Source organism: Cladophialophora carrionii (assembly GCF_000365165.1).
Source record: "Cladophialophora carrionii CBS 160.54 unplaced genomic scaffold supercont1.10, whole genome shotgun sequence".
NCBI classification, from domain to species: Eukaryota; Fungi; Ascomycota; class Eurotiomycetes; order Chaetothyriales; family Herpotrichiellaceae; genus Cladophialophora; species Cladophialophora carrionii.
The window spans coordinates 332620-358255 of NW_008481817.1; the positions used below are offsets into that span (position 1 = coordinate 332620).

At 55.4% G+C, this 25636-nt stretch overlaps 12 protein-coding genes across 12 annotated transcripts; 8 read left to right on the top strand and 4 right to left on the bottom strand.

Moving 5' to 3' along the window:
• Positions 1-552: 552 nt before the first annotated feature.
• On the top strand, positions 553-1321 carry G647_09590 (uncharacterized protein; the record flags this gene model as incomplete). The annotated part of the gene is made up of 2 exons (XM_008725584.1): positions 553-608; positions 670-1321. The coding sequence occupies 2 exons, from the start codon at positions 553-555 to the stop codon at positions 1319-1321; spliced, it is 708 nt and encodes a 235-aa protein (XP_008723806.1).
• Positions 1322-1449: 128 nt separating this feature from the next.
• G647_09591 (uncharacterized protein) lies at positions 1450-3198 on the bottom strand (the record flags this gene model as incomplete). Its single annotated transcript, XM_008725585.1, has 1 exon — positions 1450-3198. One exon carries the CDS (start codon positions 3196-3198, stop codon positions 1450-1452), a length of 1749 nt encoding a protein of 582 aa, XP_008723807.1.
• Positions 3199-3854: 656 nt separating this feature from the next.
• Positions 3855-5247, bottom strand: G647_09592 (ATP-dependent RNA helicase eIF4A; the record flags this gene model as incomplete). The annotated part of the gene is made up of 4 exons (XM_008725586.1): positions 3855-4559; positions 4611-4993; positions 5042-5182; positions 5235-5247. 4 exons carry the CDS (start codon positions 5245-5247, stop codon positions 3855-3857), a joined length of 1242 nt encoding a protein of 413 aa, XP_008723808.1.
• Positions 5248-5693: 446 nt separating this feature from the next.
• G647_09593 (uncharacterized protein) lies at positions 5694-7184 on the top strand (the record flags this gene model as incomplete). Its single annotated transcript, XM_008725587.1, has 1 exon — positions 5694-7184. The coding sequence occupies one exon, from the start codon at positions 5694-5696 to the stop codon at positions 7182-7184; it is 1491 nt and encodes a 496-aa protein (XP_008723809.1).
• A 32-nt stretch (positions 7185-7216) lies between these two features.
• Positions 7217-7893, bottom strand: G647_09594 (uncharacterized protein; the record flags this gene model as incomplete). The annotated part of the gene is made up of 4 exons (XM_008725588.1): positions 7217-7315; positions 7372-7523; positions 7571-7766; positions 7819-7893. 4 exons carry the CDS (start codon positions 7891-7893, stop codon positions 7217-7219), a joined length of 522 nt encoding a protein of 173 aa, XP_008723810.1.
• Positions 7894-8219: 326 nt separating this feature from the next.
• G647_09595 (uncharacterized protein) lies at positions 8220-8918 on the top strand (the record flags this gene model as incomplete). Its single annotated transcript, XM_008725589.1, has 3 exons — positions 8220-8289; positions 8355-8422; positions 8472-8918. 3 exons carry the CDS (start codon positions 8220-8222, stop codon positions 8916-8918), a joined length of 585 nt encoding a protein of 194 aa, XP_008723811.1.
• Positions 8919-9296: 378 nt separating this feature from the next.
• On the top strand, positions 9297-10442 carry G647_09596 (uncharacterized protein; the record flags this gene model as incomplete). Its single annotated transcript, XM_008725590.1, has 4 exons — positions 9297-9323; positions 9377-9695; positions 9834-9981; positions 10034-10442. The coding sequence occupies 4 exons, from the start codon at positions 9297-9299 to the stop codon at positions 10440-10442; spliced, it is 903 nt and encodes a 300-aa protein (XP_008723812.1).
• A 451-nt stretch (positions 10443-10893) lies between these two features.
• On the top strand, positions 10894-12408 carry G647_09597 (uncharacterized protein; the record flags this gene model as incomplete). Its single annotated transcript, XM_008725591.1, has 1 exon — positions 10894-12408. The coding sequence occupies one exon, from the start codon at positions 10894-10896 to the stop codon at positions 12406-12408; it is 1515 nt and encodes a 504-aa protein (XP_008723813.1).
• Positions 12409-12648: 240 nt separating this feature from the next.
• Positions 12649-16013, top strand: G647_09598 (uncharacterized protein; the record flags this gene model as incomplete). Its single annotated transcript, XM_008725592.1, has 3 exons — positions 12649-12794; positions 12854-15349; positions 15395-16013. The coding sequence occupies 3 exons, from the start codon at positions 12649-12651 to the stop codon at positions 16011-16013; spliced, it is 3261 nt and encodes a 1086-aa protein (XP_008723814.1).
• Positions 16014-17103: 1090 nt separating this feature from the next.
• On the top strand, positions 17104-19590 carry G647_09599 (uncharacterized protein; the record flags this gene model as incomplete). The annotated part of the gene is made up of 1 exon (XM_008725593.1): positions 17104-19590. One exon carries the CDS (start codon positions 17104-17106, stop codon positions 19588-19590), a length of 2487 nt encoding a protein of 828 aa, XP_008723815.1.
• A 907-nt stretch (positions 19591-20497) lies between these two features.
• G647_09600 (uncharacterized protein) lies at positions 20498-22774 on the top strand (the record flags this gene model as incomplete). The annotated part of the gene is made up of 2 exons (XM_008725594.1): positions 20498-20526; positions 20587-22774. The coding sequence occupies 2 exons, from the start codon at positions 20498-20500 to the stop codon at positions 22772-22774; spliced, it is 2217 nt and encodes a 738-aa protein (XP_008723816.1).
• Positions 22775-23774: 1000 nt separating this feature from the next.
• On the bottom strand, positions 23775-25151 carry G647_09601 (uncharacterized protein; the record flags this gene model as incomplete). The annotated part of the gene is made up of 1 exon (XM_008725595.1): positions 23775-25151. One exon carries the CDS (start codon positions 25149-25151, stop codon positions 23775-23777), a length of 1377 nt encoding a protein of 458 aa, XP_008723817.1.
• Between the last annotated feature and the right edge of the window lie 485 nt (positions 25152-25636).

Consider the following 25636-nt stretch of genomic DNA (forward strand, 5'->3'; position numbering starts at 1 on the left):
GCGCCGGCGCGAAATTGCCGCTTTTGGTGCCACCAACACCTCCGACCATGTACAGTAGCAGCGGCAGGGCCAAGCATCGCAGTTTAATAATCGTGTCGAGGTTTGGGCAATGTGCGGCTCCGGTCGTAGAAAGCCGGCGAAATCATAGCGACCGGTAGACGAGAAGGGTAACAGAGGACGAAAGGAAAGCTGGATGGTGACGGCGATGGTTCATGCTGCCATGTCCTTGTCCGCAGGAGGGAGCGAGCAGCGAGCGTTGGCCTCAAGACTCATACCGTGAATGCACCTTCAATTCACTAACTCCGAGAGGTGCCCGAGATGGCGTCATATGCAAGGCACCGCATCGCATCGCGACCCGGCACGGCGAGAGTTCCACGCACGATGGTGGGCTGCGTGGCTGCTACCGGCCGGCATTGGTGAGGGGCAATACTGGGTACACAGGAGCTTCACGTCGAAATGCGGCTTTTCTCTCAAGCTTACGGCACAGCAGAGCTTGCCAACACCGACTACTGAAATCATTTCCGCTGACGATCCCAGCGGTATTTGTGAGCCATGGCCAGCATCAAAGCAAATTGCCGCAAAGTCATCTGTATTGGACGCAACTATGCGTATGCCACACCCTCCGTGATCATTCTCGCCGCTCATCGACTAACACTTTCATCTTGACAGGGACCACATAACTGAACTGAACTCAGCACGACCAGCCCAACCCTTCTTCTTCCTCAAGCCGCCCTCCTCGATCCTTTTGCCGGACAAAGGGCCCATCATTCGCCCACGTGGAGTTACGCTACATCATGAAGTTGAGCTGGGCCTCGTCATTGGGAAAACCCCAAAGCCTCTGAAGAACCTGCGGGCAGATGACTCAAAATTCCTCGACCACATCCAAAGCTACTTCCTGAGCATTGACGTAACAGCGCGAAATGTGCAAGATGAGGCAAAGAAGAAAGGCCTCCCCTGGAGCATCTCCAAGGGCTTTGACACCTTCCTGCCTATAAGCCATGAGATCCCTTTCGATCGCATTCCAGATCCGCACAATGTCCTGTTGTGGTTGAGTGTGAACGGAGAAATCAGACAAAAAGACAACTCCAACTTGATGCTCTTCAATATTCCCCGAATGCTCTCCGATATCAGCAAAGTCATGGCGCTCGAGGAAGGCGACATCATTTTGACAGGAACACCTAAAGGTGTTGGTCCCATGAAGGGCGGGGATATAGTGAAGTGCGGCTTGGAGGTGGACAATAAAGAAGTGGTCGAGGCCAGAATCGAAGTCGCGGTGGTTGATGATGAGAGCGTGGACGGATACGTCTTCAAAGAGACGTGAGATGGCTCTTGAGTCTTGCACTGGAGCCATCACAGCTTGAACCCAATGAACATCTTCCTGCTCTGTCGGCGACACTCCGTCATCGCATCTCCGCAGAGGTCCATACAGTCTGCAATTACCTTGTGCGCCTACTCTTCCTCCGTGGTAGGTAAGATCGGAATCTCCGGAGGTGGCGGCAGAGGTAAACGTTTCTGCGATCTGTCTGTTCTATATTGACGTTGCACACCATGGCCTGAACGTCTGGCATGACTTCGTTTCCTCAAAATGTCCCCTGCGTCCTGGCGGTCGAGATCCTCAGAGGGATTTGCTTCATATAAAAAGCCCTCGTCATCGCTACTTTCGGCTGCCACCTTTGCCGCGTCTGGCTTTGCTGACAGCACCCGACATTCGGCATCTTTACGTTGGTTAGCCTTTTCCTTCTTTGATTTCGGTCGCTTTTTCGGATGTACGGATTGATTCGACTCAGCTGCTCTCTTTCTGGCGCTGTGGCTCTCTGACTGCCGTGTGTGCTCTGTGGGCGGATTGTCGCCGGCAGGTTTACGACCCTCAGCAGAATCGTTCTCAGGTCGCTGTTGCTGGGCCTTTTGAACATCCGTGTTTCCCGCCAGCTTGGGCTGTGGCTTCTTCTTCATCTTGGGTCGAGCTTCAGACTTCCTGTCGAGCTTAGTGTTGGTGTCCTGATTACCAGCAAGAACGCTGGAATCAGGGATGATGGCTTTTGGTGGGTGTAACGTCATCGACTCCAGAGCAGGGGTGCTGTGGGAGGATGCATTCAACCTATGCTCGAGAAGACGTTGGCTCCGACGCAAAGGTTCGGTCCCTGTGATCCGCCGAGTCTTTGGTTTCTGGGCCTTCTTGCTGTCCGTGCGGGACTCGGTTTTGTCATTTGCGCAGGCCGTGGCAGGCATGTCGTCCGTTTGGCTTGGGGCCGAGGACAGTGCCTGCGTGGTACCCGCCGGATGTATTGCATTGTTCGCGAGAACCTGTGAGCACAAGATTCCAAAAGTGGTAACATTGGCCCACGTCCACCCATTCGCATCAAGCCATTGCTGACATTGTCTCCTATGAGAGTCTCTGAGAATTCCGCTTACGAAGTTGTGCACGACTGTCTCTTCGAAACTGTTCGGCAAGCTCTCCAATAATCTCTGGCCTTGATCATAGTAGGAAGTCCACTCATCAAATCTCCTCTGGCGAAGCGACTTGATTCTGGCGAGCTGTATAGCTTCCGCAGTTGGTGGCAACATCCTCTGCGAGTCATTCTTGTCATGGAGACATTGGTGGTGACCGGCATAGCTAATCGTCTCTGCATTCGCGTCCAGATCGAGGTCATCAGGCACAGTCTCGCGGGGCCCGTGATGGACTTCGAGTCGACTGGAGAGCTCCGCCGAGATTGATGGTTCTTTATGATGGTTATTCTGTTGAGAGTCCAAGACCTGGATCGAATCGGATACACGACTGACTGGCGGCAATGTGGCATTTACTGTTACTGAGTTGGCGTGAAGCTGATCAACTCGATTCGCGAGTGATTCGACCACTGATGCGTCGGCTTTCTCATCGAGAGCGATCCGAAAGCTCTCCAAGGTGACTTGAAAGTGTTGTTCTTGCTGCTGCTCCGCGGCGACACCTTTTTGACAGTCGGATATCAGTGTCTGCACCTGCGCTTCCAGGAGACTTCTCGCTGCACGCCCATCTTCGACGGCGGTGGTATAGTTGGCCTCCAAGCCTCTCACTTCCTCGCACAGACCGACGACTTGTTCGAGGCAAGCCTCGAGCTGCTTTTGCAAGATGATGTTCTCACGACAGATTTGGTGGGCTCTGAGCAAGTCACTGCCATAAGCGACAGTTAATTGCCGATCTGAAAGCGGGTTGAGAGGCATCGATGTGATCAGACGCCACCTTGGTGAGGCGAATGAAACAAGTTGGAACTTTCAGAAATGAAGTCTAGAAGGCGGGCTGAATAGGTTGACAAGAGGATGAGAGCGAAGTAAGAGGCGGAATCATAGGGTTGCAAGCCACTGTGATTGCCTCGCTGGCTGTGCACAAATGGAAAGAGCGATGAGCGCAAGCAGTGGCCGCGAGGGCTGAGAAAGGGATTCAAATATTTCGAACGGATTTCTCTACTTGTCTATCATGAAGCACAATAGTCCATCGTCCCATTTCGTGTCACATCAGAATGCTGTGCAGATCCGTGTTGTGCAGTCTGAGAACCCTAGCCAACAGCCATTGCCAGCTAAGAAATTAAAGAGACAGAAACGCCCGCGATATCTGCCACACAAGGGACACTTCGGCCGTCGGAATGTGTCGTCACCGCGCTCGTATGCCCGCAGCAAGCGTCCCGGTGACCCTAAAATGAAGTGGAAAATACATGACTTTTCAATGAAGCGACATATCTTGAGCCAAGTAGTCAGAGACAAGCTTCATCCCACTTTTCTCTGTCAGTCGCGAACAGGTGCAGCAACAAACGCCATCCACATGCCAAGCTCGGAGATGATCGGTTTTGTTGCGAGCAGGAGGGTGCCACCTTAGATGAGGTCTAGGAGAAAATGTCAGCAAATGGCCGGAAGAACAAGCACAAGTCGGGGGCAGATAGCTTACCAGCAACGTTCATGGGCATCTCTTCGATTTGAGTGCTGTAGAATTGTTCGATTTCGCGCATCATGCGGACATCATCAGCGGTGACGAAGTTGATGGCAACACCCTTTCGTCCGAAGCGACCACCACGACCAATACGATGGATGTAGTTCTCGCGGTTAGCGGGAAGATCGTAGTTGATGACCAAAGAGACCTGCTGGACGTCGATACCACGGGCCAGGAGATCGGTAGCAATGAGGACACGAGAAGAACCCGATCGGAATTCTTTCATGATCACATCACGCTGAGCCTGTTCCATATCACCGTGCATGGCAGAAACCGTGAAGTCACGTGCCTGCAGCTTGTCGGTGAGCCAGTCCACCTTCCTACGAGTGTTGCAGAAGATAACGGCTTGGGTGATGGTGACTGTCTCATAGAGATCGGAGAGCGTGTCCAACTTCCATTCCTCCTTTTCAACGGCAATATAGAATTGCTTGATACCTTCGAGGGTCAACTCAGCCTTCTTGACGAGAATCCGGACAGGGTCGCGCATGAACTTGGTGGTGACCTCGAGAACGTCTTGAGGCATGGTGGCAGACAAGAGGACGACTTGGGTGGATTGCGGAAGCAGCTGGAAGATGTCGTAGATTTGCTCGGTGAAACCGCGCTGCGATCAAAGGTTAGACTTTGGGCTGAAACCTGGCTGAACAGCACTTACAGAAAGCATTTCATCCGCCTCGTCCAAGATGAACATCTTCATGTTGTCGGTCTTCAAGACACGTCGCTGGATCATGTCCTGTACACGGCCGGGAGTACCAACCACGACTTGGGGACCATCCTGGAGTGCCTTCATGTCGTCCCGGACGTTTGTGCCGCCAATGCAAGCATGGCATTCGACATTCATGAAATCGCCGATCGCAACCACGACTTTCTGGATTTGTTGGGCAAGTTCACGGGTAGGGGCAAGGATCAAAGCCTGGCACGCCTTGAGGTTGGGGTCAATCTTCTGGAGTGCGGAGATGGAGAAGGTAGCAGTTTTTCCAGTGCCGGATTGTGCCTGCGCAATCACGTCGCTTCCCTTGATAACGGGCATGATGGCTCCTGGAGTGGGTTAGCATTGATTTGGATGGGTTTTGGGTCAGTACTCACTCTGCTGGATGGCAGATGGGCGTTCGAACCCGTAGGCGTAGACGCCGCGCAGGAGTTCGGGTTTGAGGTTCATGTTGTCGAAGCTGTCAACGACCTCATCGTAGTTCGACTCGATCTGGTTTTCATTGATTTCTTCGAGACCTACGCTGGTTAGGCAACTGGGTTTGTAATGGTGAAGTGAGGCAAAACTCACCTTTGTCGGCCATGATTGCGGTTACGATGGGAGATTTCGACGCTGGAAGCCTCGAAATCTGTTGAGAGTTGTTGGAGTGTGGTGTTGTGTTTTGACAAAGAATTCTCTGTAGTGAGAATTCGCGTTGTTGTGGTGTTGGTTTCTGGTGTCGCAGAAGATGCTGTGATGGCGGCGGTTGAAGAAAAAAATGAGACTTGTATCATTTGCGCCGACTGAAATCTTGGCAGGTAAACCGAGTACCAGTGGGAGGCGCCACACAAGGCTTTTTCCCCACCAAGGTGGCGCTTTTCCTGATACAGACTATTCAAATTCTGCACTCACGTCTACGGCCTTCTAGACATCAAGAGGCTTGGATGGAAACAGTGACTCATCTTCGCATCTTAAAGCCACTAGAACGCAGTCCGGGTTCGGAGGTAACGTGCCGACACTTTTCAGAAATACCGAAAGCCCTCCAACCAGATGAGCGAAGTTACGCTTTTGCAGACACAGGCCGCACTCTCAGAGATACCGTCTTCTTCCGGCATAGACAATGAAGCAAATGGGCTGGAACCAGTCGATAACGCATCACAGCGACATCCGCTAGGTGTGAAACCCTCTGGTAATGAGTTGACACTTGATGCCTCTCAACCCAGTGCCCAAGCTTTCATGGGTTTCTTTGGACGCCTGCCTGGCGCCTTACTGCTGGAAGTCTTGGAATATCTGGATTCTCAGGATCTCGTCGCAATGGGGTCCACGTGTCGAGGACTGTATGCCTACTCTGCGCACGATAGGCTGTGGAGAGACATTGTCGTGAACAACACGACGCGGGACTTTGAATGGCGCGGCAGTTTTCGAGCCTCTCTAAGGGGTCTTCCATCAGCTAAACTTGCTAATATCGACTGCTCATCCTTATTCTCTGATGCACTCTATCAGCCCTTTCTGTGCTCTCAGATTCCGCTGACCCCTTACGTCTCGAACATACCCCGGCAGAATGAGATTGCGCGCCTTGCGGACCTGTCTCCTGCCCAGTTCAATGACTTATGGGTGGATAAACCGTTCATCTTGACACAACCCGTCAAGACATGGAAGATCTTCGAATCATGGAACGATGCCTACTTGCTGTCCAAATATGGGCGCATCTCTTTTGTCTGCGAGTCTATCACATGGCCCTTTGAGAAGTACGTGAAATACATGAATACTACTCAAGATGAGTCACCCCTCTATCTCTTTGACCAGGGCTTTGTCGAGAAGATGGGGCTGCAAGTTGAAAGCAAAGACCCGACGGTGCATAACGCATATGAGCCTCCACTCGTTTTCCAAGAAGACCTGTTTACGCTCCTAAAGGAACAACGGCCAGACCATCGATGGCTTATAATCGGGCCAAAATACAGCGGCTCAACGTTTCACAAAGACCCCAACGCAACGTCAGCCTGGAACGCGGTCATCCGAGGCTCGAAGTATTGGATCATGTTTCCCAATTCTGTTCTACCACCCGGTGTCTACATGTCCGAAGATCAGAGTGAAGTAACCTCTCCACTGAGTATAGCCGAATGGTTACTCGGATTCCACGCCGAAGCCCGACAAACCATCGGCTGTGTTGAAGGGATCTGCCGGGAAGGCGAAGTGCTCCATGTGCCGAGTGGCTGGTGGCATCTGGTCGTCAACCTCGAACCAGCAATTGCGATCACACAGAACTTCGTACCCAGGGCTCATGTCAGATCAGCAATCCGATTCCTCAGGGAGAAACCAGACCAAGTTTCGGGCTTCAAGGACGACGTCACGGACCCATATGGGCTCTTCATAGAGCGTTTGAGGCAATCTTATCCTGATCTTGCCGCGTCACTCGACGAGCGCGAGAACAGGAAGCGAAAATGGGAAGAGGTAGTAGCTGATCAGGGCAATGCTGACGGAGAGCGCCAAGGGTTCAGCTTCGGTTTCGGGGATGACATCGATGAAGAGGACACAGAATAAAAACATCCCCCCGCTTCTACTGACTGATGAGTTCAATGGCACGCGACTGTCTTGGTGGACGGCAGCTTGTTCGAGAAGGCAATGTAACCGACAAAAGCACCGACCGCAACCGCCAGCATGACCCAGCCGTTCTGCTCCATCATTAGCATTTACCGCCGTCCCGATATGCGGAGGTAGCTGAACTCACGTAGGTCATGAATAGTAGCATGATGAAAAAGGAATAGAAGACTTGAATGGCGTATAGCGTCGCCCGGATGATGGTTCCCTGTCGCTCTGCTGCCCCCTTGTTGTCTCTTCCTACGCGGAGCAGTGAGCTTGACTCGTGTTCACCTTTTTTCCCTAGCTCAGTGGCTGCCAACGGCAATAGTTGGCAAGGGGAGACATACTTGATGCGCTGATGCTGTGTGTGCTCAACTGGACGGCCTGTCGTGCCTCCACCCTCCTGCTGACCTCTCGTATCCCTTCATACCCAGCGCACAGAAGAATAATTGCAAGCAGAGACAGAGCCAGCGACAGAGGACCAGCAATTCGCCACCAGCGGAACACAATGCAGAGGTTTCGGGTGTCCCAGGTAAATAGCATCTTGGTGCTGTCAGTATCGACAGGGAAATAGATCGGAGGGGGGGATATTCACGTTCATGCTGCACTGATCGCCCATGTCCATGTCGCCGTGGTCCATCCCTCCATGTCCCATATGTCCGTGATCCATGTCCATCGTGCAAGAACACCCTACGTCTCACGTTCGCGGTCAGGGTCGAAACGCCGTGTAAGTGAAAGTGGCAGAGGCTGTGGTGGTTTTGGAGGACGAGAAGGTGAAGAGGGATACGTAGTACTCCGTATTACACGATCCTTAAAAGGTGCGGAGGGCCGTGAGGGCGCAGTCACCACACGACGCGGGCACGCACGCACGCATATCTTCCCACCGCAAACTCTTCGTTTCTTCATTAGCTTGACCTCTTCGACGTCTGATTTTCCACACGATTGATCTTCGGCAGTATATCCAGTGCCCTGTTTCGGACGAATCCTTTACATACTATGGCAGAAAACATACCTCCCAACACAGCATCCAAACCTGTAACGAGCTCCGATCGGCCTGGGTTGCCCTGTAAGTCTTCGAGTTTAAGCCTCTGCATGCTGCTTTACTATGGTCTGACTCCAATGGCTCTGCAGACTACGAGAAACTGCGACGAGACCTGCGGGATACGCTGCAGAAAAAGAGGCTTCTAGATCGCAACCTGGTGAGTCGTCTATTGCACACTGTGAAAGCCGTAGGCTCATCAGATCCAGGCCTCCATCGAGGACCAGATTCACCGTCAAGAAAGCGCCTACCTGGAAGAAACGAGCGTCGCAGGGAATATTGTGAAGGGTTTCGACAATTATATCAAGGCATCCAGTTCGACAAATGCTTCGGCCGGGACGATTTCAGGTAGCGCACTGGGCGGAGGAGTGGGCGCACGTCGCAGAGCTGCCATCAATGATGCCGACCGCGTCTTCTCGAGATCCTCCGTCTCCTACATGAGGGATTCCGACTCTCCCAGCAGCGCGACGAGTACCCCAAACCATGCAGCCACACCTACAGGCAGTTTCACAGCCGAGAAAACGGGTGACAAGAAGAAGAAAAAGAGCACGGCCGGCACTGGCGAGGATGATACAGACACCAAGACGGATGGGAGGTCGACCAAACGCCAGAAGATCACTTTTGGCGGCGGCCGCAAAAGTATCCAGGATGACTGATTGCGACGACATGCGTCGCGGGGTCCCGAGGCCAAGCAACACTCGCACCAGCGACACTGATGTCCTTTACAGAATCGCCGTTCCTGAAGACATCTCCCAGACCCATCACGACTGCAGATTACAGGCACGAGGGAGCGCAGACACGGGGTGCGGACGGGGAGTTTGATTCGGGGTTGAGCGTCGCGGCCCCGAAGGCAAGAGAGCCCCTCGATACCTCGGCTATGTTCTGCCTTCGGTCTTCCCTGGATCCATCATTTCCATCTCTCATCGCATCGATATAACCGCTCAATGCTTTCCGGGCGTCTTCGAGCCGCTGTCCGAAAGCCTCGACATATCTTGCTGTCGGTGCGCAGAAGCAGCATCACGTCCAGTGACAGCATGCCGCGCCTCTCCCCAGTTTCAGTGGTATGTGCCCTTGACATCATAGATCTGACTGGCCGACTCTGACAGACCCGTAGAGAGCGATTGACCGCCTCAGGTCGTATAAGTCTCCCGACACAGTATGGCCAGCAATGCCGTTATCGCGCAAAGCAGCTGTGCTGATCCTGCTGTTTGCGGATCCTGCTGGCGAGCTGAGGGTGGTCATCACCATGCGCGCGAGTACCTTGAGCTCATATTCCGGCCACGCAGCTTTGCCGGGTGGGAAGGCGGAAGAAGGTGAAACTGCTTTTGAATGTGCAAGGCGCGAGGCTTCGGAAGAGATAGGTCTTCCTAGGAAAGCATCAGCTCTACCTCCGCCCTTTAGAGTCGAACATTTGTGCGAGATGCCAACGAATCGTACGTTATGTTCACCCGTGACACTCTGCCCGTCAACCTGTCACCCCGTATCAATGAGACAGTTGTTTCAGCTCTGCGGCCTCTTGCGTTCACTCTTAGATCCGCGGTATCGCACCACAGGTTCTAACGGGGACATAGTTGCGAAAACGGAGCTTGTCGTGCGCCCTTGCGTTGCTTTTCTGCACTCTTACGATCCCGAGACGGGAGAAGATGCCAACGTCGCAGAAAGGCTGCTTCCCAGATTAGATGCAAGGGAGGTCGCCGCTGTATTCTCGGCTCCCTTCAGGTATGTATCCACACGGCACATAGGATCGAAGGGTAGAATTGACAATTATTAGGAACTTCCTGTACATGGAAGACTTACCGGGCCAGAATCTTCCTGGCAAGCCCGGAGATTGGTACAAGGGATCGTGGACAGATTGGCATCAAAGTCAATGGCGAATGCACAATTTCTTTGTTCCTGTCACCAATCAGATCGTCTCCAAACCGAAGAAGAGCGAAGGGCAGAAGGCCGCTGCTGATCGCCTGGACAAGTACTCCCGATATCGTGTCTTCGGCATGACGGCCCGGATCCTTGTCGACGCCGCACGCTACGCCTATGATCAAGAACCTACCTTCGAACATAACTCTCATTTCGGCGACGAAGACATGATCTGTCGCCTGCGAAGAGTCGGGCGCTTGGGGGAAGTGAGGAAGCCGACGGACGAGTTGACAAAGGAAGATTTGCGCAAAGCCGCCAATCTGTAGGGTACGTACCTTGCGCTGCAGATTGCAATGTCCTTCTTCATCCCTCGCAGTGGTACGCGGTGGAATGTGGGCAGCCTTTCCCTCCTCTCGACACTAAAAATACCTTTCAACCCTCAGTCCGTTTTTATTCACGGCCTCCCACCCGTTACCAGGCTTCGGCGGCTTTTCAGTATCGCTGGCGCAGCCTTAGGGACAATGGAAGACGTGTCGAGCACGGGACTAAATCTCTGGTGTTCCTGAAAACGGTCTCTTTGTTTCGTGCCGCACAGCACCGGCTGCGGCAGGGCGAGTCGACTCGTCGTGAGCGACGGAAGAGATTGCGCCTCCCTCGATCAATATGCCTACGATGACTGGAGCATCGCAACGAGGCCACGTCTGAATCGAACTGGAAGAATGTCATGCCGACTCGTGCTGATCTATGGTTATAATGAGCTCCCGTCCAGGTTCTACCATGCGGATGCATCTGACCTCTCCACCTCCGTCCCAAGCACTCCTCGAACTGCAAAAGCAAGGGCTAGAACTCGCAGTCTCTCCTCCCTCGCATTCTCTCCAGGTCGCTCCACATCATGCATCTGGCCGATCGACACCGTCGGACTTGGACAAACCACTGCCACTCGAACCCTTCGAGGAGAAGACGCGAAGGTCATCAAGCGTCTATAGTGTTGATCGGGGTAGCGTTTACAGTACCGACACTACGATCACGAATATCCTCCGCCTTTATGGCGAGTACCGTGAGCTTGACGACATTCCGCCGATGCCGGTATTGCACCAACCACAAGCCTATCGAGATACCGTTGCACCGCTCCTCATCCAGCGACTGAATCTGAGCCAGAGTCCTTCTCCCCTGCCGATGGTGAATGACGCTCCGCGCAAGGCACCATCCACCGTGTCCCTTCGATCTGCCGCTCCACAATCGGATGCAATACCAAGGAACAAGGACGCTCCAACGTTTACTGAGTTCTCTCGTCAGCTTCAGGAGCGCAGGGACCAACTGGTATCGCCGCAATCGATCTCGTCGGCGGACATACATCGACAAGCAGCTTACGACCAGTTGGCTCCACCTTCACCGCAAGTTTCATCCATTGAGATGCCCATATCGATGTCCCACACCCCCCCTTTGCCAGATGCAATCTCAGTAACGATATCCGATGCAAGTAACTCTGACCTCCTCCCGCCTCCACTGGCAATGAGCAGCTCCAGCCTTCCAAGCCCTCCCTTCGACGATTGGGAGAAGCCTGCTGAGTTCAACCCTGCCCGCCATCAAGACCCAGAGGAGAGCCCATTGTACAATCATGGACGTAATAAGAGCTGGTCACCGAACTGGTTGGAGCATGGCTTCGTCAGCCAGAGTCCTAGTAGTTCCCCAGTGGAATCGCGGCCGAGGCAGAGTTTCCGACCCAGCAGCCCATTACCGATAGGAGAGCGAGAGCCTCTCACACCAGATGCCGAAGCACCTTCTCCGAGCAAGAAGAGGGATAGCCGAGATCAGAACAACGCACCTAAGGGTATTGCCAGATCCAGTGTTCAACAAGGGGTTGGCACTCTTCTCCGGTCACTTTCTCGCAAGAGTGCGGCAGAAGCCAAAGAATGGCCCGAAGACAATAGCAATCCGCCGCGCGAAAGGCAGCTGGCTATTCCTGCCACACCGTATCAAGTGTATGGTGCCGAGATCTTCTCGGGCAAGCTGCAGAAGAAACAGCAGAGAGAGGCTGAATACCAGGCTCAGCAAGCCCAAGAAGCTCAGCGTGCACGTCGGCAGAGGGGGAAATCGATGAGTCTAGCTTCAGCATATCACAAAGGACAGAACGGCCTTGTTGCAGGCTTACGGAAGTTGACGACCAAATCGTCGCAGAAGAGACAACGGAAGCTGAAGGACAGTATCATCTTGGTGGGCACGGCCGAGACATGCAGTTCGATAGGCGCCCTGCGGCATTCCACAATTGAGAGGGAGGACTCGTGGATCTAGATGGGGAGTTCCTTAGACAGTGCCCATAGACAATACTCGTCGTTAATTACATACTGTGTGATTAGATGACCACTCACTGCCACTCATGGTGACTCCAATTATCAATGTCACACCGCAGTCTACGTACCCCGCATCTTCATCTTGTCCCAGAGCTCAGGACGGTGTATGTAGCTTGTCCCGTTCCTGAAAGGCCGTCACCTTCACTTGTTCGTTCACTGTTGCTGAGCTTGAATGCACATCATGGGAGGTGAGACTTCTTCCCGGGCCACGAGCTCTTACCCGAAGCTCGTCCAACGACCGGTCGGAAAGCAAATCGAGTCGATATACACGGACCGTCTCCGACAGTTCACTTCTGGTGGACAATATGAACACCAGAACCTCATCGGGTGAGCAGCCTGCGTCAGCCCAGGTGCAGTATGGAGGAATGCTGACGAGTCTGGGCCAGGAAACTGTATCACAACCGCTGTGACGACGAGCAGCATGTGAAGTTGTCGGTCTACTCGCCGCCCAATCTCACCAGACCGACTTTCGAAGATGCCACTTCACATACGTTCAGACCTACGCGGCGAGGCGAGTCGTTTGGGCCGGCGTGGGCAACTCACTGGTTCCGGGTGCAGTTGATGGTCCCCAAGCATATGCGGGATGGCGAACACCTCGAGTTCCACTGGGACGCAGGCAACGAAGGAATGGTGTGGACGCACGACGGCAAGCCTCTGCAAGGCTTGACAGGAGGCGACCGGACAGAATGGATACTCCCGAACAGCTGGCGAGATGGCAAAGAACATACTTTCTACATTGAGATGGCCTGCAACGGCATGTTTGGCAATGCGCCGGGCGGAGACTCCATACAGCCGCCCGACCCGAACAAGCATTACACCTTGTGGAAGGCACAGATCGTGGATGTCAACCTTGCAGCTCGCCAGCTATACATTGATTTCTGGATCATCGGCGATGCCGCAAGGGAATTCCCGGGGGACAGCTGGGAGAAGCACGAAGCCCTACAGGTGTGTAACCAGATCATGGATGCATTCATTGCTGCCAACGGATCGCAAGCCTCCATCGAACAAGGCCGCAAGATCGCCCAGAAGTATATCGGCAAGAATGTCGATTCCGCCGAGATATACGAGTCGGGCAAGAAGCCGCTGGTATTCGGCATAGGGCACTGCCATATCGACACGTGCTGGCTGTGGCCATGGGCCGAGACAAAGCGCAAGGTCGCGCGGAGCTGGTCAAATCAATGTGACTTGATGGATCGGTACCCGGAGCACCGCTTCGCCGTCAGCCAGGCACAACAGTACAAGTGGCTCAAGGCCTACTATCCTTATGTCTTTGATCGCGTCAAGGCAAAGGTCAAGGAAGGGAGATTTCACCCCATCGGCGGCAGCTGGGTCGAGCACGACACCAATATGCCCAGCGGCGAGTCCCTGGTCCGACAGTTCCTCTATGGCCAACGGTTCTTTGAGAGCAATTTTGGCGAACGATGTCAGACCTTCTGGCTCCCGGACACCTTTGGCTACTCTGGTCAACTGCCCCAAATCTGCCGGTTGGCTGGAATGACGCGGTTCTTCACCCAGAAGCTCAGCTGGAACAACATCAACAACTTCCCACACACGACGTTCAACTGGGTGAGCTTGGACGGAAGCCAGGTCATTTGCCATATGGCCCCCAGCGAGACGTACACGGCAGATGCTCATTTCGGCGACGTCAGACGGAGTGTCACTCAACACAAGAGTCTGGACCAGGACAATACGTCGCTTCTGGTTTTCGGCAAAGGAGATGGCGGAGGCGGTCCGACGTGGGAAATGCTGGAGAAGTTGCGCAGATGTCGTGGTATCAGTGATACCGTGGGACTTCTTCCTCGGGTCCACATGGGCAATTCCGTCGATGACTTTTATGCCAACCTGGAAAAGAAAATGGCGGCGGGCACCGAACTCGTGACGTGGTATGGCGAGCTCTACTTTGAGCTCCACAGAGGCACGTACACCACACAGGCCAACAACAAGCTCAACAACCGAAAGCAGGAGGTCATGCTACACGACATCGAGTACCTGGCAACCCTGGCCAGTCTGAAGAGCAAGAGCTACAGGTATCCCAAGAAGGAAATCGATGAGATGTGGGAAAATGTGCTTCTGTGCCAGTTCCACGACTGCCTGCCGGGCAGCTCGATTGAGATGTGCTACGACGACTCTGACGAGCTATACGCCCACAACGCGAAACTGGGAGAGAAAGTCAAGGAGGAAGCCCTCACTGTTCTTGGACTATCACGACATCTTAAGGCCAATTCCGAGTTGGCGGCCGTCAACACTGCACCTTGGCAGCGCTCTGAACTGGTCAAGATTCCACAAGCTAATGCTAAGTCCCAACAGCAGAAATACACATATGTGTCCGGTGGACCTGGCATATGCAAGACGCATGCAGCTTCAGCCATTCGATCGACCGCCTCGGTCGAAGAAATCAAGAAGGGCGTGTTTGTGATGAAGAACAGCAATTTCAAGGTCGAGGTCGAGGCCGGCGTCATCACTTCGTTGATTGATCTGAGAGCAAATCGGGAGGTTATCGCCAAGGGCGGCAAGGCCAACCAGCTCGTGATGTTTGACGACAAGCCGCTGTACTGGCAAGCGTGGGACGTGGAGGTGTTCCACCTGGATTCTCGGAAGGAGCTGAAGTCCGAAGCGTCCGAGATCGTTGAAGATGGCCCATACAGGGTCAGCGTGGCGACCAAGACGCAGGTCAGCAAGGACAGCTGGGTGAAAACCACCATCAGCTTGGACGCAACCGACAGTGAAAGCCAAGCGGGATACCTCCTCGTAGAAGCCGAGGTTGAGTGGCGCGAGACCATGAAGTTCTTGAAGGTTGAGTTCCCAGTAGATGTGACCAACACCGAGGCCAGCTATGAGACGCAATACGGCATCATCCGTCGTCCCACGCACTACAACACAAGGTAAGTTTTGCGTACATGCTCGAACACAGATGCTGACAGTCGTAGTTGGGATATGGCCAAGTTCGAGGTGTGCTGCCACAAGTTCGCAGACTTGTCGGAAGCCGACTATGGTGTTTCGATCCTGAACGACTCAAAGTATGGGTTTGCAACATGTGGCAATCTCATGCGACTGTCACTCCTGCGGGCGCCCAAGGCTCCCGATGCACACGCCGACATGGGCCGTCACCACATCAAATGGGCAATCATGCCTCACCAAGGAGCACTGAGCAGCGATACGATCCGGGCGGCCTACAACTTCAACCACCCATTGACGTTAGTATCTCTGGTTGATGACAAGCCGGTCAGGGAGCTGCTCAACGCCGTGTCGGTGACGGGGGCCAAGTCCCTGGTGCTCGATTGTGTCAAGCGTGGTGAAGACGACGAGGATGTCTCCCGCGGAGAACTCACCCGGCGCAAGGGACAAAGCGTGATCGTGAGGATCTACGAGAGTCTAGGCGGGAAGAGTCGCGGAATGATTGAGACGACCTTGCCCGTCAAGAAAGTGTATGAGACCAATGTGTTGGAGGATGATGGCGAAGAGGTGGAAATGTCGGGCAAGAACAAGATCAGCATTGCGATTGAGTTGCGGGCGTTTGAGGTCAAGACGTTCAGGCTGCAGTTGTAGTTTGAGGAGAGGAGAAGATTGAGTCTGAGGGCACCAGAAGATGAGACTGAGGTGTCGTGTCCAACGTGCCAGTCGGCGGTGCCTGAGCACTCGCACTCACTGTCCAATGTACGTACCGTGAGACGATCTGAGTTTTTCCGGACCGCTCGGTGTTCTACGGGCATGCAAAATGATAGACGTCGGAGGAGGGGTGGAAATTGTCTCCTGTGGCGTACGATTAGCTCTCATCATCAGCAAGGCTGGGCCATCGTTAGCGAACAGAAGTTCATTCATGGCGGATCCAATCTCGGTGCCGACGAGAGGAGACGGCATGAGGCCGCGGATGAGGCTGCGAGTAAGCGAAGAATCGTGCCCAAGGATGAAGCGAGTCGTGTTACGAGCGTACCTAGTGGGTGGGCAGGACGAAGCGAGTGTGTCGCCTGGTGGATTGCCTGGCAGCTTCCGAGTCGCTGCTCCTTTTGACAGCCGAATTTAGCTCGCCATCGCTAAGCAAATCAGATAATTTCTCAACCGTCCCTTTCGCAGGCGCATGCAGGGTCGCCGGTAACCACCAAGCCGCGAGGACCAGTCCACCTGTCATCGTCCACTGGCCTTGGGTCTGCGTGTCCTTTCACTTTTCGAATCGGCACGACCCATTGCTGCGTTGCTCCGTCTTTGTTTACGAGTACCGGGTGCACCGGGCGACGACCGCCTGTACATCAACACGGGGGCACGCCTACTGTACGTGTTCATGTCAGCGACGTGGCATTAACAATTCGCATCACCTACAAGTGCCGTAATCCTCAAGGCCTGCATTCGAACTGGCGCACACAACGTCCCCTCTGAGACCACTCGCTTCTCCTGCCAGCCTGCCTATTCCCTTTCGATCCGTGTCAACCATACGAGGCCTGCCAGGCTATCAGCACCTCTAAGGTCGCACCTCGCAAGAATCAGCAAAGGTTGATGGGTACCACTATATCCGTCGAGGCTTAGGGTGCCGCAGCAACCTTCAAGAAAGAGGTGTGGCCGAAAATCGCGGGATCTCTCAACGCCGCGCATCTCGGCGATACCTCAATTCCGAGTGTCGCTTCAACAAGTCTTCTAGCCCAGCATGGCGAACATCAACGTCGGAGACACTGTCATGGTGCCCGGAGACATGTACGGCACGGTCAAGTTCATCGGACCGGTGGCCGGCAAGAAAGGGACCTTCGCAGGAGTCCAACTCGCGACAGAATACGCAGGACGAGGCAAGAACTCAGGCGAAGTAGACGGGAAACACTATTTCCGAACCACAATCCCCGGTTCGGGTATATTCCTTCCACTTGAAAAAGCCGTCAAGAAACCTGGCAGCGCAGGTGGCGGCGGAGGCGCGGGGTTAGGACTCAGCGGCGTCAGAGCGAGTCCCGGACCTGGGACGCCGACCAACAGACTGGCCAGTTTTAATCAGGGTGGAAGGACACCCGGCGCAGGCACAACAGGCATGGCGAAGCCTGGTTTCAGCCAATCTATCGGCCCTGGAGCAATGAGGCCGTCGGGCGCAGCTAGCCCAGGACTCAAGCCGCCACTCAGAAGAGAATCGCTTCCGCGACCATCGAGTCCGCTGCGGAAAGTAAATACACCAACGCCCAGAAGTCTGGCCACGCCAAAGACGAGACCCAGCGGCATTGGGCTGGCCAAAAGCACAAACGGAGGCGCAGTTGGCGGACCCTACGCCCGACCAGGTCAACGGAACAACTTCAGCCAGAGTCTGCGGCAAGGCAGCTCAGCACCAGCAGCTAGTCCCTCCCTGGGCCCGGAATCGAGCTTTGACGAAATCCCAGAACATGAAGCCGAATTCACGCCTACTCCGACGCCCAATTTCAGCAGAAAACCGGGAGCCGAAGCCGACACCGAAAAGTACGAAGCCAAGATACGCGAACTGAATGAAGAACTCGCCGAAGCCAGACGGCAATTACGTGACCAGAGCACCAACTTTGTCGAGATGGAGCGTAATTTCAATGAGATACAGAAACTGATGCCCAGTCTGGAAGAAGGTAAACAGACCCGCCAGGGTGAGGAGGACGAGGAGGACTTGCCGCGCGATATCGTCTCCCTCCGAGACGCGTTGCGGGAGAAGAATGACAAGATCAAACTGCTGACAGCGGAATTCGATGCCAACCGGGCAGATTTCCGGTCTACAATCGATACCCTGGAAATGGCGAGTACCGAGACTGAACGAGTCTATGAGAAGAGGGTGGACGAACTCCTCGAGGAAGTCCGCAACCTACAGGATCGTTCCGAGGACGTGGAGACTGTGGCTCAACAGCTTAAGCAGTTGGAAGAGCTCGTCCAAGAGCTCGAAGAAGGCTTGGAAGACGCGCGGAGAGGAGAAGCAGAAGCCAGGGGGGAGGTAGAATTCTTGCGCGGCGAGGTCGAGCGCTCACGAAGCGAACTGCGTCGAGAACGTGAAAGGATGAAAACCGAAGAACAGCTCAATGGCGGTGGCGGGTACTCGTCTTCCTCGGATGTTCAAGCCCTGGAAGCGCAAATCATGGCCAAAGACGACGAGATCCGCGGCCTGAAAGTCATCATCCAGAACCTCAACGCCGCCAGCCCCAAGCGACCGAATGGCGCCAGTTCGGGAATTGGCAACGGACATCAACGCAACGACAGCACGGCTGCAGAGGACGCGTTGCAAAAACAAATCCGCGATCTGGAACAGCTCCTGCAGCAGAAATCGGCGCATGAAGAGGAACTTGTGCAGGAAGTGAAGCAGTTGAGGAACAGCGTGACGCTGAGCAAGTTCCCCATGCCCGTGGGCGGAGCGGCGTTTGGATTGCATACCGCTATGCGCAGTCCTCACTCGAGAGGAAACAGTGAAGAATTGGACCGAAAGCATCTCAGCACGGGCACGGTGGGGAGTCAGCGGACTGTCGTGCTTGGCGCGAAGAACAACGGTGGGACCGGCCACGAGAGAAACGATAGCCAAACAATGGGGCCGGAGAGTTGGCATGATGCTCCGTCTCGAGGTGCTTCTCCTACACAGCATAACCACGGAGAACGTGAGCGGTCGGATGACGGGGTCACAGACGTGAGCACATCCGAAAGTGCAGTGCTATGGTGTGAAATCTGCGAGGAAGGAGGGCACGACATCCTCACGTGTTCGAATATGTTTGGTCCCGGCAAGAAAGCCTCGACCAGCAAAAACTCTTCGCCTCGGAAAGCCGGCAAGGAGGCGCCAAGCGGGCAGTTTGAGGAGGAGCCTTCGTCCGGCGGCGACCTGGACAGACCTGCTCCGTTGATGAGTCGGAAATTCACGAACAACACCATCGCCTCCCACATCAACTCGGCATCAAATCCTCCTCCGGAGGAAGATTTACCTGCACCGCCTCATCAAGCCGATGACACCGGGCGCCCAGAGTCACCGCCTCCCGTCGACGAGCCGGTTGCCTCTGCTGCACCTCCTCCTGGGACTTCGAAGCTGGTCGAAGGAACAGGCGCACAAGCGGGCATGTTAGCCGGCCGGACGACCGGCGTCATAGACCCGGAGAAATGGTGCGCACTCTGTGAAAAGGACGGGCATGACAGTGTGGATTGCCCGGTTGAGGAGGCGTTTTAGGGGATGCTGGAACCTCGGTGGACAAGCAGCCGGAAAGATTTCATTTGACTATGGTCACATCTACCATTAGAAGGTGGGAAGGATGATTTTGGAGCATGAGCGGACACTAGGAAGGCCGTCTGTGACGGCTGCTCCTGGGTCGAGGTCGCTCGGAGGGCTGGTCGTCCCGATGTCCGGATACGTGGCAAGTTGATGACTTGGAGAGTGTGGGGATGTATAAAAATGACGGGACGGGCTTTCTCTGGGTGTATTAACGGGGCCTAATGCTACATAATTCTGGTTTTTCTTTCGAGGTGTACGAGGTCTCAATGAGTGGGCTCCGGGAGTGGTTGACATGGTCACGTGGTGTCACATGCTACGGGCGGAGCGGAATATCTATCCATCCGGACGCGACTCAGTGGCTGTGCTTCCTATTTCACCCGAGCATTCTCTCGCAGTGATCGCCTGCTAGACGCCGTGAATATTTCGTGATCCGAAGCCTTGCTGCCTCATTACTGATGCTACGTCAATCTTCACTCACCCCTGTCGCTACAACGCACCACGCGCGCCCTCTGAGGGATATCTCACAATGGCGGTGACCAGCGAGCCCAGAACGATCTTCTCGCTCAGCATGAGCACGTGCGGGCCCAGACCGCGGACGCACCAATCCGCAGGCCGTAAGAATAGCAACAGGCGCTGAACAGGGCTAGCTCCCCCCGCGTTTCCGTTGGGAATGGACGCGCGGAAAAGCCAGACAGGCTCAGACTCACCGTCGCCTCACCGCAGACTCACACCGCGTCCAGAGGGCGACCTGAAGACAACTCGACGTGGTTCTCGGGAGCCCGGATTCTGGTCGTAGAGGTGTCGGCTGCTGTGTCAGCTTCTCCCTCACCCTCGTGGCCCTGTCCGGCCTTTTGGCGTCGAAGCCATGACGATCCGCAAGCAATACACGCCTGAGTAAGCTGCCCGTCACACTTGTCCTCTACGTGTCAAAGTGGGTGTATTCACGATTTCTAGGGTCCTCTTGAGCGCGCCACGCAGATCGGCAGCCATCCCCAGTCCGGATGGGAAGCTCGCGCTGTTCACCCAGTCGAGCTATTCGTTCCAGACGCATGCGCGGACGAGTGAGATCCGGGCGCTCGACCTGACTCAAGGCACGGAGACCACGATCAGCAAGGACGCCAAAGCCAGTGAGCCGCGATGGCTGGGGACCGCTTACGAGGTCGTCTGGCTCAAGGAGACCGAGAACGGCAACACGAATCTCGTCGTCACGGACGCCACTCTCCCGGGCAAGTCCTACACGGCCGGCACCGTGCCAGGCCCCGTCTCCAGTCTCAAGCTCTATGTCATTGAGCCGGGGAAAGTCGCCATCGCGGTCGCGGGCCAAGCTAATCCGGATGGAAGCTTGTTCAACCCCAAGGACGCGCCCAAGTCGCACACTTCGGCTCGGGTATATGACTCGCTCTTCGTGCGGCATTGGGACTCCTGGGTGACGGAGCAGCGCAACGCTCTCTTCACGGCTCTCCTGCAAAAGGCGCAGCCCGTGGTGACGTCGCGGCAGGGACGGTATAGCTTGCATGGCTTCAAAAATGCTCTTCAAGGCACCAACTTGGAATGTCCCATCCCACCGTTCGGCGGAGTGGATCACTTTGACATCGGCCCTACTGGCTTGGTAATTGTGGCCAAAGACCCCCTGCTCGATCCCGCTACGCATACAAAGTGTGACGCGTGGTTCATCCCCAAGAAAGATCTGACGGACGTGTCTCCTGCGAGTTTCCACAAATTGCACTTCCCTGGCCTCGACGGCGCGGCTTCGTGCCCGGTCTTTTCGCCGAACGGGCAGTCGATGGCGTTCCTGCAGATGGCGACAGACGGGTACGAGAGTGACAAGAATCGCATCGTCCTCGTGCAGGGGCTGAACGGCTTTGAGAGAGGAGAGAGTGCGTCGGTCTTCGAGCTGATGCGCACCCCGGACGGCCAGGGTGGCTGGGACCGGTCTCCGACCGCGTTGAAGTGGTCTGCCGACGGCAACATGCTGTTACTAGAGGCCGAGGACACGGGCCGGGGATGTCTCTTCGCACTCGATTTGAACGCCGCACCCAGCCCGGAATGGCGACCCCGACAGCTCACGCACAGCGGCTACATCATCGATTTCGCCCCCCTGTCAGCCATGTCGAACCTGCTGATCGTGTCGAGCAACAACCTGGTCGACAACAGCGAGTACACACTGGTCAACCCAGACCCGCTGCTGGTCGAGCCTCAAGCCCCGGTCGTGATTTCCTCGCTCAGCCGGAACGGCTCCATGTTCGGCCTCTCGCCGGAACAAGTGTCGTCGATCTGGTGGAAAGGCGCCAACGACCACCCGGTGCACGCGTGGATGATGCGCCCTTCGTTCTTCCGCGCCGATCAGACGTACCCGCTCGCATACCTGATCCACGGCGGGCCCCAGGGCGCGTGGAACGACCAGTGGTCGACGCGATGGAACCCGGCCGTCTTCGCCGAGCAGGGCTACGTCGTCGTGTGTCCCAACCCGACGGGCTCGACCGGGTACGGCCAGGCCTTTACGGACGCGATCCGCAACCAATGGGGCGGGCTGCCCTACGAAGACCTGGTCAAGGGGTTCGAGTACATCCGCGCGGAATTGCCCTTCGTGGACACGTCGCGCAGCGTCGCCCTGGGCGCCTCGTACGGCGGCTACATGATGAACTGGATGCAAGGGCACGCGCTGGGCCGGCAGTTCAAGGCCCTCGTCTGCCACGACGGCGTCTTCAGCATGACGGGCCAACTGGCCAGCGAGGAGCAGTACTTCCCCGTGCACGACCTCGGCGGGCCGCTGTGGGAGCGCCAGGAGGTCTACGACCGGTGGGACCCCTCCCGGTTTCTCACCCACTGGGACACGCCCATGCTCGTCGTCCACAACGAGCTCGACTTCCGCCTCACCATCTCCGAGGGCCTGTCGGCGTTCAACGTCCTGCAGATGAAGGGCGTCGAGTCGCGCTTTCTGAGCTTCCCGGACGAGAACCACTGGGTGTTGAAGCCGGAGAATAGTCTCGTGTGGCATCTGGTGGTGATCAATTGGATCAACAGGTTTGTCGGGTTGCCGAAGATTGTCGACAGACAGGGCCGTGATGGCAGTGGCTTCTGCAGGAGGGAGAGTCGGCGTGTGTGGCCTAAACGGCAGGGCAGTTCCAAGCTAGAGCAGTGAGGGCAATCGGTGGGGGCAGTGACGGCAGTCAGTGGGTGGGTGGGTGGGTGAGTGAGGGAGTGAGAAAGAGACGGGGAGTGTGTAGGTGAAGTGGGTGAATGACTTGAGTGAATGGCTTGCGCTCCATACGCAGTCGTGGAAGGGCGGAGTGATGGACGATGGGCGATGGGCGACGGGCGTTGTGCGTTCAGGTGCAGGCTTTGAGAGCCGTGGATATGGAAAGGGGATGCGACTTGGTTATCGTATGGCCTTGGGCTACAATCTGTGTCGGAGCCGTGAACTGCACGTGGTGTTTGTTTCATGTTATACTCCGTACCTTTAGTAATCATCTTGTGTTGCCGTTGCTTTACGCTGCATCATGTCAATACTACATCTCATCTCGTCACGTCTTATCTTAGTCTTATATCACATCTTATACGTTACATATCATACATACACGGTATCAAGTCCCGAAGAGTATTTGAGCAATGATGACCTTGAGGCTCTACCTAGGTAGTTTACGGCCAAGGTAAAATAAATGATACCTAGGTATGAACTCAGATAGTAGTTACACAATAATATACATTATACTATACATAAACACGCCATGTATACGAACCTCTACTCTGATATCTCGATCATGGCGACATCACACCCATTTGCAGGCCAAACTACTCCGTACTTAGTCATGATCTCTCTGTGTGTCTATAGGATATATTCCAAGCAAGCCCGACCAAACGGTAGACCAAACCAACACCCAAACCCAATCTCAATCTCAACAGACACGTCGAATGTCAAGCGCCAAGCGCGTCCAGCAAGAAACACATCCGCTCTTTGGAAACGCCAAACTGAACAGAACAGAACAGAACAGATCATGACGTGACATGATGTGACGTGACATGACCAGACTTTTGGGAAGTTAGTAGTTCTGACGAGGGCAACAGCGTCCATCGTTGCGTGCCCCGGCCGCTTAAATCGCAGATCCCCAACCAACCATATGGTTCGCATCGATCCTCCCCCATCAAACGACCTGGACCCCAAACTTCCACACCTGCCGCACCGTCAAATCCCCATCAAGACCTTCCTCGAGCACGACCAGATCGGCATCCATGCCGACGTCGAGTCTGCCCTTGCGGCTCTCCACGTCCTTGCCCAGCATCTTGGCCGGCGTGCTCGTGACCGTCTCCAGCACTTTGGCCGTCCCGCAGCCGGTCCAGCGCTTGAAGTTGTTGACACAGTCGATCAGGTCGACCACACTGCCGGCGATGCGGCCGTTGCTTTCCAACTTCAGGACCTTGCCTTCCTTGATGAACCGGTCCTCGCCGCGCCACGAATACGCCCCGTCAGGACAGCCGGCGAATTTCTGCGCGTCGGTGACGAGGATGGCGCCCTCGGGATGCGACGAGTACGCGATCTTGAGGGTCTGAGGGGACAGGTGGATGCCGTCAGCGATGAGGCCGAAGAAGGGCTGTCGGTAGCGGCGCTCCGAGTCCTCGATCTCGGACATGGATGTGCTGATGCTGAGACTCGATCGGGGGGACGAGCGGCGGGACGAGCGCGGCGAGCGAGGAGGCGAACTCGACACGCTGGCTGGGCGGCTCGCCTTGGGGGTCGTGACGGGGCTGGAGGGTGCTGACTGGCCGAGGAGGCCGAAGATGCCCGGGTCGCGGTGGCCGAATGGGCGCATCGCGTTGAAGAGGTGCGTGACCATCGTGGCGCCGGCGGCCATGGCGGATTGGGCCTGCTCAAAGGTGGCGTCCGAGTGGCCGACGGAGAAGACGATGCCGCGGGCGATGAACTCGGGGATCAGCGACATCATGGCGCCGCGCTCCGGTGCAGCCGTGATATAGCGGACGTTGCGCAGGTTGTCGGCGCCGTAGCACTCCTCGATGTCTTCCCAAGACTGGGCTTCCTGGAGGACTTCTTTACTGTGGATGCCATTCCGCAGTGGGGAGAGGAAGGGACCTTCGATGTGTGCCCCGAGGCTCTCGCAGCCTTTGCGGGCGTCTCTATCGTCTGTCGAGGGGCCGAGATGAGGTAGCACGGCGCGATACGCCTCGGGCCTGGTGCTGATGACCGTTGGGACAAAGGATGTGAGACCACTCTTGATCATCTGCTGGGTGGTGTCCACGAGCTTTGACGCGAACTCGGCGTCGGGCGTCGAGAAGTCGAAGTTGTGGTACCCATTGATCTGCACGTCGATGAACCCCGGCGACAGTATTCGGCCTTGCAGGTCCACGGTCTTGTCGGGTCGCAGATGTGAAGAATAAAAGGCTGATTGGGGGCTGATGATGCATCCCGTCTCTGACGAGACCCAGAGGTCGCCAGATACTAGCTGACCATTCTTGAGGAGATAGCCGTTTGTGAACTTGGTAATGCCAGAGTATGACGTCGGCATGGTGAAAAATGGGCCGACAAGGCTCGGGAGATAAGGGAAGAGATGGCAGGACACCACACCGAAGGAAGGGACGATTGCTTGTAGGTTGGCCCTACAAGAATAGGGAAGGGGAATTCAGACACGACGGCGGCAGCCATAGACCAGAATAATATGCCTGGGCCGATGCTGTAACCCCCAGATGAGATGGCAGCCAGGGTCACGTCATAAAATCTCTTCGCCTGTGACAAAGATGTATACCGAACATTCTACGAGTATTGGGCCCCGTGGATCTGACTGGCCGGCGGCGGGCTACGGAATTGAGCGCGACATGGCCATTGGCAAAGGGAAAAGCGTTCGTGGGAAGTTCGCAGAACAACGCGTGCCTGGAAAAATGACAGGCGAGGCCGGTGCGAGGCTCGGATTGTACATTGTCATGGCGCGAGAAGACGCTCCTGTCATGTTGCAGCGTGGAGGCACGTTTGGCCACGACGGCGACACAATTCGGT